General features: G+C 49.5%; 5 protein-coding genes across 9 annotated transcripts; 2 read left to right on the top strand and 3 right to left on the bottom strand.

Moving 5' to 3' along the window:
• Nucleotides 1-76: 76 nt before the first annotated feature.
• On the top strand, nucleotides 77-2,263 carry FOXG_05053 (uncharacterized protein; the record flags this gene model as incomplete). The annotated part of the gene is made up of 1 exon (XM_018383144.1): nucleotides 77-2,263. The coding sequence occupies one exon, from the start codon at nucleotides 77-79 to the stop codon at nucleotides 2,261-2,263; it is 2,187 nt and encodes a 728-aa protein (XP_018240023.1).
• A 1,005-nt stretch (nucleotides 2,264-3,268) lies between these two features.
• FOXG_18976 (uncharacterized protein) lies at nucleotides 3,269-3,445 on the bottom strand (the record flags this gene model as incomplete). Its single annotated transcript, XM_018399129.1, has 1 exon — nucleotides 3,269-3,445. One exon carries the CDS (start codon nucleotides 3,443-3,445, stop codon nucleotides 3,269-3,271), a length of 177 nt encoding a protein of 58 aa, XP_018240022.1.
• A 311-nt stretch (nucleotides 3,446-3,756) lies between these two features.
• Nucleotides 3,757-4,519, bottom strand: FOXG_05051 (uncharacterized protein; the record flags this gene model as incomplete). The annotated part of the gene is made up of 2 exons (XM_018383143.1): nucleotides 3,757-4,156; nucleotides 4,212-4,519. 2 exons carry the CDS (start codon nucleotides 4,517-4,519, stop codon nucleotides 3,757-3,759), a joined length of 708 nt encoding a protein of 235 aa, XP_018240021.1.
• A 2,440-nt stretch (nucleotides 4,520-6,959) lies between these two features.
• FOXG_05050 (uncharacterized protein) lies at nucleotides 6,960-11,830 on the bottom strand. Of its 5 annotated transcripts, none has more exons than XM_018383141.1 (5): nucleotides 11,683-11,830; nucleotides 9,857-11,620; nucleotides 9,298-9,805; nucleotides 7,479-9,245; nucleotides 7,034-7,266 (listed from the first exon to the last, which is right to left on the bottom strand). In XM_018383141.1, the coding sequence occupies exons 2-4, from the start codon at nucleotides 10,905-10,907 to the stop codon at nucleotides 9,185-9,187; spliced, it is 1,620 nt and encodes a 539-aa protein (XP_018240019.1). In that variant the 5' UTR covers nucleotides 10,908-11,620; nucleotides 11,683-11,830; the 3' UTR covers nucleotides 7,034-7,266; nucleotides 7,479-9,184. The 5 variants fall into 5 exon arrangements, with proteins under 5 accessions (XP_018240018.1, XP_018240019.1, XP_018240020.1 ...); XM_018383139.1 differs by lacking the exon at nucleotides 7,034-7,266 and having other exon boundaries at nucleotides 8,728-9,245; nucleotides 9,857-10,910; nucleotides 10,978-11,620; XM_018383140.1 differs by having other exon boundaries at nucleotides 6,960-7,266; nucleotides 9,857-11,830.
• An 84-nt stretch (nucleotides 11,831-11,914) lies between these two features.
• FOXG_05049 (D-tyrosyl-tRNA(Tyr) deacylase) lies at nucleotides 11,915-13,237 on the top strand. Its single transcript, XM_018383137.1, has 5 exons — nucleotides 11,915-12,243; nucleotides 12,317-12,495; nucleotides 12,564-12,606; nucleotides 12,674-12,867; nucleotides 12,940-13,237. The coding sequence occupies exons 1-5, from the start codon at nucleotides 12,237-12,239 to the stop codon at nucleotides 12,976-12,978; spliced, it is 462 nt and encodes a 153-aa protein (XP_018240015.1). The 5' UTR covers nucleotides 11,915-12,236; the 3' UTR covers nucleotides 12,979-13,237.
• Nucleotides 13,238-13,998: the final 761 nt, after the last annotated feature.

Genomic DNA, 13,998 nt, shown 5'->3' with positions numbered 1-13,998 from the left:
TTAGTCAAGGACGCAATCTTCAGTACCTAAGCCTCAACCTTGAACACACACTGAAGGGCTGATCTCATAATCCACGATGAACTGGACTGAAGGCGCTCTCGCCCGCCATTCTCGTCGAAAAGGCTGGGATAAAGACGCTGCCCGACAAAAGCAATACTTTGCTAAAGCCAGAGCGAGAAAGAATGCTCCAGCTACAAGCAAGGGCCTTGATATTTCATCTTTCGTACCTGATTATATTCCACAACCAACTTCATCTCAAGGTCGTCAGTCGAACTCCTCGACCCCTCGCTGGAAGCAAAGAACAACAAGAGGAAAGCGTATACATAGACAATCCGAGACAGAAAACTCACACAAGAAAAGAAATGGAAGAGGGAGAGAGCCACGTATCGGAAATCAGGGGCTAGAAGCCGAGAGCTCCCCGACAAGTCCGCAAGACAAAGACAAGCAAGAGTTGGCCATAGCAACCAAAAGACGCAGGCTATTAGAGAAGCCTGATTGGACCGGCGTCATTACTCAAAAGCCTGTAACGGTTGACTTCTCCCAACAAAGGGATCGATCCACTAAGTTGCTTGCGAAACCAACCTCCAGGAGTGACCACCGATCGACGTACAGTCCTGATCCGAAGGATCAACCCAACAAGAGACCGCTGGGTCGACTTTCCGAGAACGACATAGAGATCAACATTGGAAGTCAAAATCTGCGATGGAGCAGGGATAGTAACTCAGTACGAAGCTTTGCCACACGACAAAATGTTATATCCCGTCTCGAGATCCCACAATCCAATAATGCTACGAGCCAGGCGTCTGTATCTTCTTACCAGCAATCTCGCAGTCTTCGTCATCATCGGGAGAGGCCACCAAGAGCTCACGACTTTCATGGATCTCAAACCCCTGACGAACGAAGTAATCCACTCACGAGCCTTTCATCTGCAGTACATTCCCCGGGTCAGGAGGAATGGTTAGCAAGAGAAACTGATGAACCAAGATACGTTGTACAAACTCATGCGCCTATCATCCATCAGCCACAGCCAACTCGGCGACGACACCAGGTGATTGAAGCTAAGTCTCCTGAGTTGGATGAAGGTGCAAGTGCCGTAGCTGTTCTGGGTACCCCAAGACCTTCTGATAGGATCACAGCCGAAGACGTTCGATGGAACATGTGGTTGGAATCGACAACGAAGCCGAGACAACAGCAGCCCGTTCAGCCAAGTCGAGATAAGGGGCCTCCAAGACCCATCAGCCCAAGTCTAAGCAACTATATGAACACCTTCAATGACAAGTCGCATATAGAAAATCTGATAAGCAGCGAAAATCAAGGACAGAACTCATCACATGCGAACGAAGAGCCACAACTAAGGTCTTCGGAAACGTACCCATCTAGCATACCTCCATCTGAGAGCCAACACGAGCCATTAGACGACGAACAAGAGCTACCTGAGCTTCAAGCAAGAGATCCATTTGCTAATCTCCCGCCAGCAACAAGTCCTTACGCTCTACTTAGAAGCTCGAGCTACGAAAGAAGTGAGACCAATCTCAAAACTAGAAGCGACCTGGTTCTCCCAATGGGCTCCTTCACGCCTGTGACTTCCAATGTTCAAGACCTACTAGATCTCTTGACTGCTAGCGAGGAACAGCAGGAGCCAAATATTGAGGACCAAACACAGCAAGAAACAACACCAAATATTGACGACGAAGACGAAATTTGGAAGAAGTTCGTTCTTGATAACGATAGCGCTGAGACCAGCCGAAAGGCTCGAGAGGAGGCACATGAACAAACAAAATGCGCACTGGGTTTGAAGAAGCCACATGTTCCCCGGATGTTTGTAGAATCATCCTTGCCTTCATGTTCGACCGCACCGTCAAGCGATATCGCAGACCCCCCTTCAGCATCCCGAGGAGAAGCACCTACCACGGAAGGACGTAACTTTATTTTGGCAGATGACCAAATTCAAGATCTACCGGGCGCAGAGCTGGAAGCCCCGTCATCGGAAGCCGCCGCAAGGGTAGATATCGCGGACGCGACCGACTCTATCATTGCTCAGCCCGCCTCGCCTCAACCGCTGCATGCCGAGTTCAAGTTTCGTCAACCGCAGCACTTTGTTGGTCGATTAGCTGGTGACGTCCCCTCCACCAAATCGCCAGTTTACTTGGATAAGCCACGGAGCAAGGGAAGACGGCAACGATCTAGAAGGCGCAGGGATAAGGGGCGGCCTGATTTCCGCACCATGCCAAACTGCAATGACGATCCAATTGAGGAAGACTAACTTTAGGAGTTCGGAGATAAGATGATTAACAGAAAGTTAGCTGGAACCATCATATCAGCCACTTTCTCCAAAATCACAAGCCTATATTTTTCGAAAGATGTATGGAAACAGACCAAATCGAGAAAGCTGGTTATTTTTCATGATACTTCTTCCTGCGCTTTAAGCTGATTTAGGTCGAACCTTGTTCATTGGACCGGGCGAAAGCAATTGCAACTTTGAAGATTTGAGGCAAATTGTCCCTTACCTTTCTTTCTAGTGCATCAACACAAAGTGAGTCAGAGGACGTCCAGGGACTCCAGACTAGAAAAGCCGCAAACTACGTATGTGGTCACGAGCTGGAAATGTAGTGCGCCATATCGCGCAATGTTACCTGGGGAAGACACCCGGCTGCTGTGGAAGCCATCCACTACATTTGAGGTATGGCGGGGAACACGGTACAACATTCACGTACCTTAGACAGGGGTCCTTTAGGATTGATCAGCCTCCTGATTACAACTCGTCTCTTGCCTCGTCACACATGCTTAAGCCAGGGGAAATACCACAGTAGATGTGTATCACATTGAAGGGTAAAGAGATAACAACAATTCTAACATTTCCGAGGTAGGACACTGTAGGTATCATGGGATCATATGTACATGTAAAATACAACAAGGGTGTATACAGAAAAAGAAATCCTCTAAATGCGCCAGAAACCAAAACTGTGTAGAACGAACAAAACTCCCACCGTCTATGTAAAGAACACCAGCCTCTAAGAAATAGGATCGACCTCATATATCATCATAAACGTCACTGCGTGATCATCTCCCCCCAATAACCAAGACGTCTTATCTCGGTGCCTTCAGTAGAGTCTTAGACCCCAGTAAGACCCCGGAAGTCTTAGCCAAGAAGGGAAACTCGAAAGAAGGAATGGAAGCATGACAGAAGCATCGTGCATGACACACACAGCCACGCTGAAATAATCCCCGCAAACAGCCCCGCTTCTAGAACAATTCTCTCAAGTCAGCCTCAGCGTGATGCAACCCACCAGTGGGGATAAGATCTGCAACGCATAGGCGTTTTTGCTGATCTTGAGGACGTCTTAGAGAGTGTGAGTGTGGATGCCAGGAATGAGGAAGGAAAAAGGCCAAGGCTGAGAAAGCCTGGCTTCGAAGACGGTTGCAGAAAATGATTTCCTCGCTGCATGTCTATGCACAAAAAGAAAAAAGATGCCTTGCGTAGGTTGTTTTGTTGTCCTTGATGTAACAATATGTATACAAGAGCTGCTGGCTGCTCAGCTAGGCTGATGGCGAGGTGGTGCTGAGTGTCGGTGAGCTGGCCAAAGCAATAATGCAGAGCTGGCGATCAGTACTATGCCACTGGTTTGTCTGCGTAAGCTTGCTGATAGAAGAAGCCCAGAGTGAAACAGAAGTGTAGTTTCAAGCCATCCAATGCGATACTTGGTGCGTCGTGGTTGGCTGATTGTATGGGCAAGGCCGTATCTCTGCCCACACACCTCACGATCGACTGCGGCGCTTCTCTTTGCGCTTAGACTCGCACGATGTCTTACACCCGGGGCATTCGTAGCCGTGCTTTGAGATGTTGACTCTGACAAGGCATCGGGGGCAGCGCCACCAAGTAGAAGGAGTGTAGCGACCTTCGAGCCACTCTTCGTTAACAGTGGCGCCGCGCTTCATGATATCTTCACAGTGGTACTCGCGGAGATGGTCTCGGAAGTGGTCGCGACGGTGGAAGGGCTCACGAAAGCGAGTGCATCGAGGATAGTCACACAGATAGACATCCTTGCTCGATTCGGGAGCATGCGTGTTCTTGTAGTGACGAATGAGGTCGGCAGTACGCTTGAAAGGGCGAGCAGTACAACCAGGGTGAAGGCAAGAGACTGGCCAGTCATTTCCACTTAAGAAACACAAGAGTTAGCAATGTACTATTTTATAATAGGGACTGGACTTACGATTCGCCCCGTGGCACAGAAGATTCTCCAGCCCTTGTCTGACCAGAGGTATAATGCTGTTGATAGCTAGGGCTTTGCTGATAAACAGCATCGTCCATAGTTGGTGAGCCATGCAGAGTGTAGTGGCTGCCGTCTGTAGGTGACTCGGGGCCCCTGGTGGAAGCCTGGGAGTTACTGCCAGAACTACCATATCTTACCAAAGGCTGTGACTGATAATAGTCGAAGGAGTATCCAGATGGTGACGAGGCCTGGTCCTGTGGTGACGAGGCATCATACCAACTGTTGTTGTTCCAGTAGTTGGATCCCATTGTGTCTGATGAAAACTTGTCTCGTTGGTAGGGGAAACTTGAGCAAAGAAGCTGATATAGTACAAGTCAATCAGCGAGAAGGCAGCAAGCACGGGTGTTTAAGAGGACGGGCCAAGGGCTTGTGAATAAGTGAACGGAGGGAAGTAGATGATGTAAGATAGAACAAGTATAGGCCGCAACCAAAGTAATATCTTGATGGCGGTCCTGGAAGGGAAGAGAAGAAGTTTGGTGCATGAGACTTGATCTTATGATAATGGTCTAACAATCGAAGCCATAGAAGGGACCAGAGAGGTGGTTATATGCTTGGGAAAGTAAAAGAGTGAAGGGGGGGGGAGACAACTAGTGCAGTCCAGGATGATATTGGCCAAGGTGAGGCTCAAATCGCACATTGATTAGTGAGGCGAAGGTAGGAGTCATCTGTGTAATACACAAAGGTAAAGGGCAGTATGGACTTGAAACTGTAAGAGACGCCGATTTCTAGAAACAGCTGCGGTCGGAATTGGAAGAGAGTACCAGCTTGTACTGCTAGAGCTCCAGAGTAATGTTCAAGGGTCAATGACATGGCCAGGGTAGCTGTCGGGGAACACAGCGGACTCCACCCGGGCCAACCTTTGGACAGATAGAACCATAGTTAGGTAGCTTGATAGAAGGACAGCCAGAAGATAACCAGTTCTAAGACCGAAGACTGGAGAAAGGCAAGGGTGGCAGTACACAGGGCAGGCATGGGTCTAAGGCGAAGCAGCATCTGGCGCAAGCTGGCTCGTGATGCGTGAATCGACACTTGTCGTCTGGGTGAGAGACTAGGGTAAAGTCAAGCTGGATGGAGATAACAGCAACAAGCATGGAGAAGCGAGTCAAGACTGGAGACACCCTATCATGTGTGGTGTGCTCCTGGCCGGTGTCCCAAGGGGGAAAGGGGACATAGATGGCGAAGCGACAGTAGCGAATGGAGGTAGCTAAGATAGCTCACTCTGAGGTCAGCTAGAGGTCCCCAGGAACAGTAATAGTTGGCTTGCATAAAAAGCTACGAGTTGGTGGTACCCTATAGAATACCGGCTCAACCGGGATCTGTGATTGTTACAACAGCATGGAGGTACAAGCCCGGGACAAACCCAATGGGAGGTGTGTAATGTGTGCATTTGTCGGTCCAGGATGTGTATCCACAAGCCGTGGAACGAAGCTTCTAACTGCAAGCTTCAGATTGGAAACTAACCAGAAAGCCAGCCTTGACTGCTTCTGTGGAACTAGGAAACTGGCCGAGTGCCTGTTTCGGTAAGAGAGAGAACGATGAGTCTAAGTGGTTGCGCCCAGCAATTGACAGCTAAAAGTGCCCCAGGGAGCAAGAAAACTTCCAAAGTTAAACCAGGGTGCTAAAATAAACCAGTCTAAAGGCTTGCTCAGAAATACTAAACTTACCTAAGTCTTTTCATCACTTTGAAAAGAGGACCTAAGTTTTCTTGCCTCCTCTTGAGTGGTGATCATACTTGCTTCTGGGTGGGCAAGTTCCAACAGGGCGTGGCGATGCCCTGGGGCTGAAGATCATGGAGCAAATGATTCTGGCACGGGCTGACGGCAGTGGATGTGGGAATGATTTGACATGATGCGCATCCCTAACAACGAGCTGTCCTTGACGACAGATAACCGAGAAACCGCACAAAGGCTGGACTAGGATAGGGGCTGTGCCAGGCCAGCTCAGCAGATTTCGGTCACTACCAGAGGGAAAGTTGGCTTGGCCAATGCGCCTTTGCGTGCATGTGCCGCTGGAAGCTCACTTGAAGGGTTGTCAACAACAGCGGGACAGGACAAATTTGGTGCTCGGTAACGGGAGGATTGAGTGAGGTATTCGATCGACATGACAAGGAATTCTTCCATACCGTTTCATCGGTAACCGGTCAATGATATTGGGTTGAAAGTTGGATGGAACAAAGGTCTTCAGGACTCTTGACGAGGCAGAATGCAATATGCAATGGGCTTCCATCACCTAGGTACCACCTTACACACAGGGAAGGCACTGTAGAGTGGAGGTAGAATTACATCCCAGGGCAGTACCTGCCTCCAGCTGTCACATCCATCGCTCGCACTCCTTACCCCTCCTGCTCCTGCCTTGTCGATGGCCCCTGCTACGGTAGTGGGAAACCCCAGCCCAGGGTTACTTGCTCCTTCTAAACGTCGGCGTCGTATTGGTCGAAGTGCCATCTGCCATCTTGACTTTGCCTTTTTTTTATCCATAAAATCATCAACATGCACTTTTATGCGGTGGCCTAAATCTAATGCTTCGCATTAGCACCAAGACAGCCGCTGGGTATGGATAGTAGCTTGTCGATCTCGGCGGCGCAAAGCATCAAACAACTTCTCGATGCTCACGAGCACAAGCACAAGCACGAGCACGAGCCTCAACGCTATGAAGAAGTCAACAGATGCACCAATAACGCAGCGACCCCTTTGCCATGTGTCGATCAATTAACTCAATCAACAACGATATTTTGCTGCCTAGACTCGGACCAGCTAAGGAATTCTGATCTTTGGTCAAGGCACCTGTGAGCCAGTCCCAGTGCTCAATTGGCAACATGGGACAAACAGCCAACAACAGTAACCTTCGAGGTCTGCAGCAGAACAGAGCACAGACAAAAATAAACCCAGCATCATCATTTTAGCATCTCCCACACACCTTTCTGATCCCACTTATCTGCTTGAATTACAAGGTTGGTGGTGGTCTGGGTTGTGTAACTCGCTGCGTCTATCGGAGCCTGGCGTATCATGGTCAATCTGACATGTCTCAATAATTGACAAGGCGGTTCTTTAGAACACCCAAAGTGATCAGCAAAAACAGTAAGCGCCTGAACGAAAACCACCCTGGACGCCCTTAACGGCCTTGTCTCACCTGAGTCCTACCGGATCCCTACCCGGCATCTGCAAGACAACGCTTGGGAAATCCCCGAGTTACAGGTGTTTAACTTACCAATGTGTTGTACCTGGCAAGTCAACACACCGAACAGTGTAGTTGAGCTCTCAGGGAAAAGTTCGAGGAGTGTTAGTGAGGCTGACTGGAGTAGCAAGTGTCAAGTGCAAGAGAAGCAGTTGAAAATGGTTCGCCCGCTATGAGATCATGATCGTTTTCGACAGGGTCATCAGACTCACTAGGACCCTTTCCCCATCCGTGACAAGCTCGCCGGGAAGCCAATCCATGCTACCCGAACCATGGAATTGACATTCGCTTGCGAGGGATCTCGTATCCGAATCTTTGAGAAGTTGACAAGCATGGAAGCATTCTAGAAACCTTCCTGTTGTATCCTGCATTGGTTTCGTTTCAAATCCCAGTCGACTTGCACGGTGACGCCGATGCAGTTGGGGGCGACGATCTTGTTACCCAAGTGGCCACCCTTAACTTTGAGTCTTTGACGATATAGCAGCAAGCGCAGAGCTGTGCCGCAAGCTTGTCATTCAAAAGAGGGTATCCCTCACCAAGAGCGCTGGATGGCGGACGCTGCTGAAAGTCGCCTCGGCAGAGTCTGATAGGCATAATGACGATGGCACAGAAAAAGGCGCCCGCGTCATAGGTGACAAGGCAAGCAGAGCACCCATTCGCTAGCCCTGAATCCAACTGACGACGCAATTTTGGCAACCTTATCGTTGATGAAGTGTGCCATCAATGATCAAGTCATACACATGTCAGCTCAGGTTTAACAATCCAAAGGAATTGCTAAGAGGACAAACGAAACTGCAACTGTGTCGCCTGGAGCGACAAGGGCCCTCATCTTGTGCTTTGTCCACTCGACTATTTTCCCATATCCGAAAGCCACGTTGTCTGCGATGACTTGAAATGTGCTACAGGTGTAGCATCGCCTCGATGGCGGTAACGCGACCAGCCCACGCCGGTTGTGTATAAATCGTTGAGACAACAAGAAGAGGAAACTTGATGAACCCGAAGAGTGCCTCACTGTCTTCCTATGGAGACCGGGTCTATCTACATTCAAGTAGTCGAGAAATCCAATACTCTTAACTATTTTCTCGGCTTTTGGGTAGCAATGCAGCAGCCCTCAGATATTGGGTTGTTCACCCAACTTGACCTCAAATTTCACCAATCTGAACGCTTCACCTTGGCTACGGTTCAGGACGTGCCACGTCAATGCAGACACCGTACAGTCAGTCACGGAGGAATGAAACACCTCGCATCATTGTACGCCGCTAAGAGAGCCTTGCCCTAACGCCTACCGAGTCTGAGGCTGCACTGGCTGAAAGAGAGGCTGTCGAGCTGCAGAGGGTCTAGACCATCCAAGGAACCAGTTCCTACGGGAAGACATTGATCACGGATATAATGAGGCAAACGAGCCACACACATTTGACCATATACTTCAGCAGAATAGTCGTTCAGGGCGACAATGCCCTGCACTCAAAAGGTTCGTATTCATATCTCAAACAATGAGGTTGATAACGCCCCGTGTAGCATGTTGCATATTTACCTGTTCCAGAAAGCACATCAAAAGCCGATGATGAAAGCAAGATGAGGTTGCCGCCTAAGTCCTTTCTTACTCTCTCTGTGCTCTTAATTCGCCTTCTCCAGGAGTTCACAAAACCAAGGTGCGTCCAACCAAAACCGATAGCTCCGTCCCATATTTCTCATACACGGCCAATGGACTTCAATCTCCAGTGAAGAAGCACTGTTGATTAGACCTCATCCTCAAGGAACTTGTAGACAAACTTGAAGTCAGCCTTGCGTCGATTCATCCTGCGCATTCATGTCAGCACGCCTCACTTTGGCATTTCGCGAGTCCACTTACCATGTGCTCTCATAGTCGAAAAATCGATATGTGCCTTGCTCAAAGTCTTCGGTGATGTTCTTAGGCTCCTCATGTCTTTGAAACCAAGTCTGATACTGCTTATGGAATCGCCAACTTTGATCTTTCAGAGCCTTGGCTGCCATGTACTGTTGGGCAGTACCCTGCTTATAGTAGAATACGTAGAACAGAGTGTCAGGGTCCATACGGGAGTATAACCGCGGGTCATCGAAGATAGCGAGTGGCTCGCGGGGAAATCCTGACCCTGTTGGGGGTACCGGTTGGTCGGGTCGGTATGATCGTGGAACATCAGCATCCACAATATCGGGGCAGCTGGCCTGGCTGGCAGTCATCATGCGCAGAGCTGATGGCGCAGATGGAGGATATGGCCGCTTTCTCGACGTCTCATATGTGTCAACAAGATCTTGTAACGATGCTGGCAAGTGGTAGATGCATTCTTCCTCCTCCTCGGTCTGCTTGACACCATTGGCTGTACCATTTGTCCGTGGAGCTACATCAAAGTCAGTCATTCGAGTCATACAAAACTGTTTTACACACGTACCCTTTGAAGATGGAGCGGCCTCGAGGACTGCTGCTTGTTTTCCAGCAGCCTTTGATCGCTTGGACTGTTTCGTGGTGACAGGCACAGGGGCTGGCGCAGGTACAGGTTCTGGCTCGGCAGGAGCAGGAGCTGGCGTGGGCTGCTTTGACTCTGGTTGTTGAGAAGCGGGCTGGGCAGAGGATGTCGCAGGAGAGTTGGTCGCGCTGCTTCGGGCTTGCGGCAATGGGGATATGCTTGATGATGCGGCACCAGGGGGCGGAGGTAGCGGAGCGATACCAACGTTGTTCTTATCGCTCGCTGCAGCGGCAGCGGCTGCTGATGCGTACTTGAGTCCTTCTCCAGCGGGCCTTGTAGGGACTGATGCTGGCTTCATAGCTGGCGTACCCGAATTGCTATTGCTGATAGTCGGTAACGGAGCATGGAGTGTCGCGAGTGCAGGTAAAGGTGACTTTGTCTGAGAAGATGTCCTCCGTACTGGGTCAGCCTCCTTCTGCGCCTTTCTCGTCAGTGTCTTCGGCAAGTCATTGTCGGTCGTAAGGTCCTCTTGCACAGACTGCGCATCCAGGGAAGAGTTCTTCTCGTTATCCGCGCCCATGCCGTAGGTGCCTTCCTCGTCCTCAAGGTCGAGCTCCTCATACATCTCCTCATCTTCCATAAAGTCTTCATTCATGCCATCCGACACATAATATCGAATGCTCTCTTCCAGGTCGGTCACCTGCTCGGGCTCAACTCCGCCGTTCTCCAAGGATCTCCTGATAAGTTCCAGCTTCCCCTGGTGCCACTTATGTCGTTCGATAATGCGTTCGACTTCGGCGATGCGTTCGGCCTTGGCGGTGTTGTTTTTACCCTTCTTCATGGTCGCTTGTATCGATTCGCCCTCTGCCTCGAGTGTCTCGATTTGCTGCTCCAGCTCGTCGACCATGCCGCTTAAGAATTCGCTGGCCTCAACCTTTGCCTGCTCCTTGGGATCGAGCTTGGCGGCAGCTGATAGACCTTCCTTGGAGTATGCTTTCGTCTTCATGGCCTTCTCCACGGCCTTGAACTTTTCCATTTGCTAAAAACCCGATACAACCGTCAATAAAATACTGGATGGCATTCCGTTGTCAGTGGCGGGGACCAACCGTCTCGATCAGCTTGCGATGCTCCAGCAAGGGAGCCTTGTCCTTGATGTCGTTGCTGGCGGCCCATGTTTTGATTTGATCCCTCAGTCGCTGGAGCTTCTTGATCTCGCGTTTCAGGTTATCTTCTAGCTTGTCCTTCTGGGCAGGATTACTCGATTGTTCGATCTTTTCGTAAATAGCTTCGAATTCGGCCACACCCTCTGAGACCTTTTTGAAGCACTTGTCGACCTCTTGGGCCAGTTTCCTCGCCGCCATTATGAGTAGAAAAATGCAGCCACTCGGGCGCAGTGTCTAGTCGCTCGTATAGATCTTGTCGTCCGACTGTTGTTGTCGATTCGGTTTGTTGTGCGTCTCTGCCAGCACCGTTCGAGAAGATGTGGCAGCGCAGGGAAGGGTTATTATGATATAACGGCGCGTCGCGGGGGCGATCCGATAGTCGTCGTTAATTATAATAGGGTGATAATACAGTGTCCGTCGTCCTGAGCGTCAATGCCGGGAGCCGATGGTAGATGAGATGTGGTTGTTGGAAGTAAGGCTGGCCAGCACTGATTTGGTGGTTAAGGTTAGTTCAAGGTGGGAGGTGCAGCCATCCAATGAGGCTAAAGAGCCGCGGTGTCGTGATTGGCTGAAGGGCCGCGATTCACTGGGACGAGGCGCGGTTAGCTGCTGAAACCTGTTGAAGTGGACATTGAGGGTTGAACATGCATCTACGGGCTTGAAAAGGCTGTAATAGTTGAAGATGGTTAGTCAATCTGTAGCAAGAATGACATTTCTGTGTAATATTGAATTGCAAGCCAAATAGTGGTGCAAATTCAGGCCAATATTGCGGGATGCACTCAATGACGTGGTTTTTTTTTTTTTTTCGCTAAGCGTCTACCTTAGTAGATACCTTGCTGGCAATTAAGTGCCCTCCACTGCCTCAGTGCTTTGGGTAGACCATACCTAGAACGTCCAGTCTGGAACTCAATCGCCAACCGACGTCCCTATCAAATTATGAATATTGAAAACTATAGGGAAAAGTATAAACTTGGTGGCTTCTAATCCATATAAGCCTATTCGCTTGAGAGAATTTATGTTTTATCATCAAAATTAATCTTGATTGTCTTTCACTGCTGTAATACACGGTAAATCGGGACCGATGCCGATCCGACTACGGAGTAACGTCTAGATACAGAGAGCTTGACTCAAGCCCAGTCAAAACAGTCTGATATTTTACTCAACTTGCATCTCCCAGTCACAAAAACTTATACATCACAAATATGAAGGGTACGTGCAGTACAGTGTAATCACCGACACACAAAAGACAAATGAAACATAAGCTCACCAACAACTCAAATAGTCATATTGCAGCGTGTCCTGTCGGCGTCCGTCACCGTCGACAAAGAGATGATCTCTTCCATCGGCAAGGGCGTCCTGGCCTTTGCAGCCGTGGCCCCCGGGGACACGGAGAAAGAGGCTGACCTGATGGCTGCCAAGGTGCTGAGGATGAAGCTGTGGGATGACGAGGAGGGCGGCAAGGTAAGGGACAAAAGAGGCTGGGCCGATAATTTCGTTTTGTGGTTTCAAATCTGACAGGCTTTTTCAAGTGGAAGAAGAGTGTCAGCGATATTGGCGGCGAGGTTCTCTGCGGTGAGTCTTGTCTCCTCTTGTTTCCGGTCGTGTGAGGGTAGCAGCAGTGGCTGAGACCCAGATACAGTGTCGCAGTTTACGTTGCTAGCTAGCACAAAGAAGGGAGCCAAGCCTGACTTCCACGGTGCTGCCAACCCGGAGGAGGCACGTCGGCTATACCACTACTTCGTGCAGAAGGTCAGGGCGGGTTACATGGAGGAGAGAGTCAAGGATGGGCAGTTCCAGGCCATGATGGAGGTTGCTCTCGTCAACGACGGGCCGGTAAGTTTTGTGGAAGCCGTATTTTTCTCGCATTTGGGGGTGTCTGTGCTAACCACCGGGGATACATCATAGGTTACTCTGGAATTGAAGAACGGCGCCAAGACGGAGTGAGTGGCTGGCTGCTATAGAAATGTGAAATATAGGGAGATAGGCTATTGAAGATACCTTAGACGGGACGGGTAGACAAAAGAGAAAGCGAAGGGATTACATTGGGTATATTGACGGATCTGCTATAGGTTCGGTAATAGAGACATGTTTTGGAGTCAGCCCTGGCGTCTATAATCAACATGATATGATTCTTGAAGAGTTCAGCTTGCCTGGGCCGGCACATCTTTGATATGTGTGGTACAGCATACAACCTGAAAGGGCGAATTGTCGACGGGACTGTATCCGAAAGTGCAATTATCTTACAGCAAACAACAGCCAACACAGCCACTTTCGTGTATTGTCAGTTTCTAATTGGATGCATTAGCGGAAGGGCTGCATCATGTGCTGTGCAACCGAGGGGCTGGAGTTCCGTGTTTGTGGTTTAAAAAGAAGCAATTCAGAGGTGGTCAAAGCGGCAAAGTGTCTCTCCTCTGTAACGGGACGGGATCCAATATAGACAGGCCAGGGTTGAAGGGGGGAGTTTGGTCCGGGCGATAAAATCGGATTGGTCGTTGATTTCTTGCATCGGGATATCCCTAGTAGACGCTACAATGGATGTTGTGCGTTGGTTGGTGGGTATGAGTATGGAGGCGGGCAATAGTTGAGTGGGATATAGGTAGTAGAGAGGTGAGATTTGATCAGCAACAAGACCTGTGAGTGGTTCTGAGAATTTGTGTAACCATTGTTCAATCATGATTCACTCTCCTTTTGATATCGGCACTCGTTGACTCGGATTACAATGCCTTGAAAGCGTTATTGCAAGGAGGCTTAAGCCATCTCGACCCCTGTTCCCTCTCATGAAATATTCCCCCCTCCCCCGCCTTGATGAGAATTTGGTTGACCATTATGAGAGAGTTTTCTCTTTTCTCACTTTTTACTGATTGGATTGCGAGAGAGACAGTTTGGTCAAGGTCATGCAGTCATCGTTACACAAATTGTTATGTGTCCTCTTTAATTGAAACACATTTACAATTGCTGCATGAC

The sequence above is a fragment of the Fusarium oxysporum genome, chromosome 7, assembly GCF_000149955.1.
Source record: "Fusarium oxysporum f. sp. lycopersici 4287 chromosome 7, whole genome shotgun sequence".
Classification (NCBI taxonomy): domain Eukaryota; kingdom Fungi; phylum Ascomycota; class Sordariomycetes; order Hypocreales; family Nectriaceae; genus Fusarium; species Fusarium oxysporum.
This window is presented reverse-complemented; position numbering and strand designations above follow the sequence as displayed.

Excerpts from the sequence above, each read along its gene's own strand:
- FOXG_05049 (XM_018383137.1), top strand. Across the intron at positions 12,496-12,563 it reads ATGACGAGGAGGGCGGCAAG|TGGAAGAAGAGTGTCAGCGA; the intron begins GTAAGGGACAAA and ends GGCTTTTTCAAG. Across the intron at positions 12,607-12,673 it reads TGGCGGCGAGGTTCTCTGCG|TGTCGCAGTTTACGTTGCTA; the intron begins GTGAGTCTTGTC and ends ACCCAGATACAG.
- FOXG_05050 (XM_018383138.1), bottom strand. The coding sequence starts at position 11,232 with ATGGCGGCGAGGAAACTGGCCCAAGAGGTCGACAAGTGCTTCAAAAAG. Across the intron at positions 10,911-10,977 it reads ATCGCAAGCTGATCGAGACG|CAAATGGAAAAGTTCAAGGC; the intron begins GTTGGTCCCCGC and ends TCGGGTTTTTAG. Across the intron at positions 9,246-9,297 it reads TTCGACTATGAGAGCACATG|GATGAATCGACGCAAGGCTG; the intron begins GTAAGTGGACTC and ends ATGAATGCGCAG.